The sequence below is a fragment of the Myotis brandtii genome, unplaced genomic scaffold (genome assembly GCF_000412655.1).
Source record: "Myotis brandtii unplaced genomic scaffold, ASM41265v1 scaffold1408, whole genome shotgun sequence".
Taxonomy (NCBI): Eukaryota; Metazoa; Chordata; class Mammalia; order Chiroptera; family Vespertilionidae; genus Myotis; species Myotis brandtii.
The window spans coordinates 72,994-73,975 of record NW_005355029.1 but is presented as its reverse complement, the minus strand read 5'-3'; the positions used below and the strand labels follow the sequence as shown (position 1 = coordinate 73,975).

General features: G+C 58.4%; 1 protein-coding gene across 1 annotated transcript in view; it reads right to left on the bottom strand.

Moving 5' to 3' along the window:
• The window catches only part of FAM20C (family with sequence similarity 20, member C), a 51,791-nt gene that overhangs the window by 18,432 nt on the left and 32,377 nt on the right, over positions 1–982 (bottom strand). The window contains exon 6 of the mRNA XM_005860844.2: positions 271–363. Within this exon, the coding sequence (XP_005860906.2) occupies positions 271–363 (93 nt within the window). The remainder of the gene's footprint in view (positions 1–270; positions 364–982) is intronic.

Genomic DNA, 982 nt, shown 5'->3' with positions numbered 1-982 from the left:
CGCATGTCTTGCAGCCGCTGTTCTGGGTGTGGGAAGCAGGGCACGTCCCTCTGGGCTGTGACCTGAGGGCAGGGAGTAGCTGTCTCTTGGGAGAGGAGTGGCTCTGAGCATGAGCAAATCGGATGCTCACAGCGCCCGTGTTCCGTTCTGTACGCGGGGTAGCCACGGGCCCCACCGCAGGGAGCGGCAAGAGTTGAAGGGACCAGCTCAAGCTCGGCCCTCAGACCCCGCAACCTGGCATCTGTGGGAGCCGCAGGTGGGTCAGCTCACCTGTCCAGGTGGAAGGCAGCGATCTCCGCATTGTGCCTCTCGTAGTCAGAGAAATAAAAAAAGTCAGGGGGTGTCTCCTGCTCTCTCGTTTGCCTAGAAAAAAGGGGACAAAACAGAAAGGGCTTGCACTGAGAAAACCTTCCGGTGGAAGGGCGCATGCGGCTCATACCGGTCTAACCTGGGCTCTGGGGCGGGGCCTCCCCACCCTTACTCCTTCTCACCCGGCTCCTTGGTCCCTCCCTGGAGCCAGGACTGTCAGAAACCTCCTGGTGACTTCTCCAGCTCTGCCCTCCTCCCCCACCCTGCAGCTCTGGTGTCACTAACCCTTTCAGCAGCCTTGCCCATCTCTACACGTTGCCTGTGCTGTGCCCTGCACCCCTCAGCCCTGCCTCGGCCCCCAGGTGCCTTCCTGACAGCCAGTGAGAAGGCTTCTACCCTGAGGAGCTTGGCACCATGGCACTAGACCACTACTTGGAGGGCCAGGGCAGGAGTGCCCAGCCAAGCACCTGCTGTAGAACAGGTGAGTAATACACAGGTGGACAGAGGAGGGACTGATGGAAGAAGCACAGGGAAGAGGCATAAACCTATTTGCAATGTCCAGCTCTTTTCCCTGTTATTTCTTCAATTTCCACCATCACCACCACCATCATCACCATCGCTACCACCATCACCATCACCATCACCATCATCATCATCATCACCACCATCATCA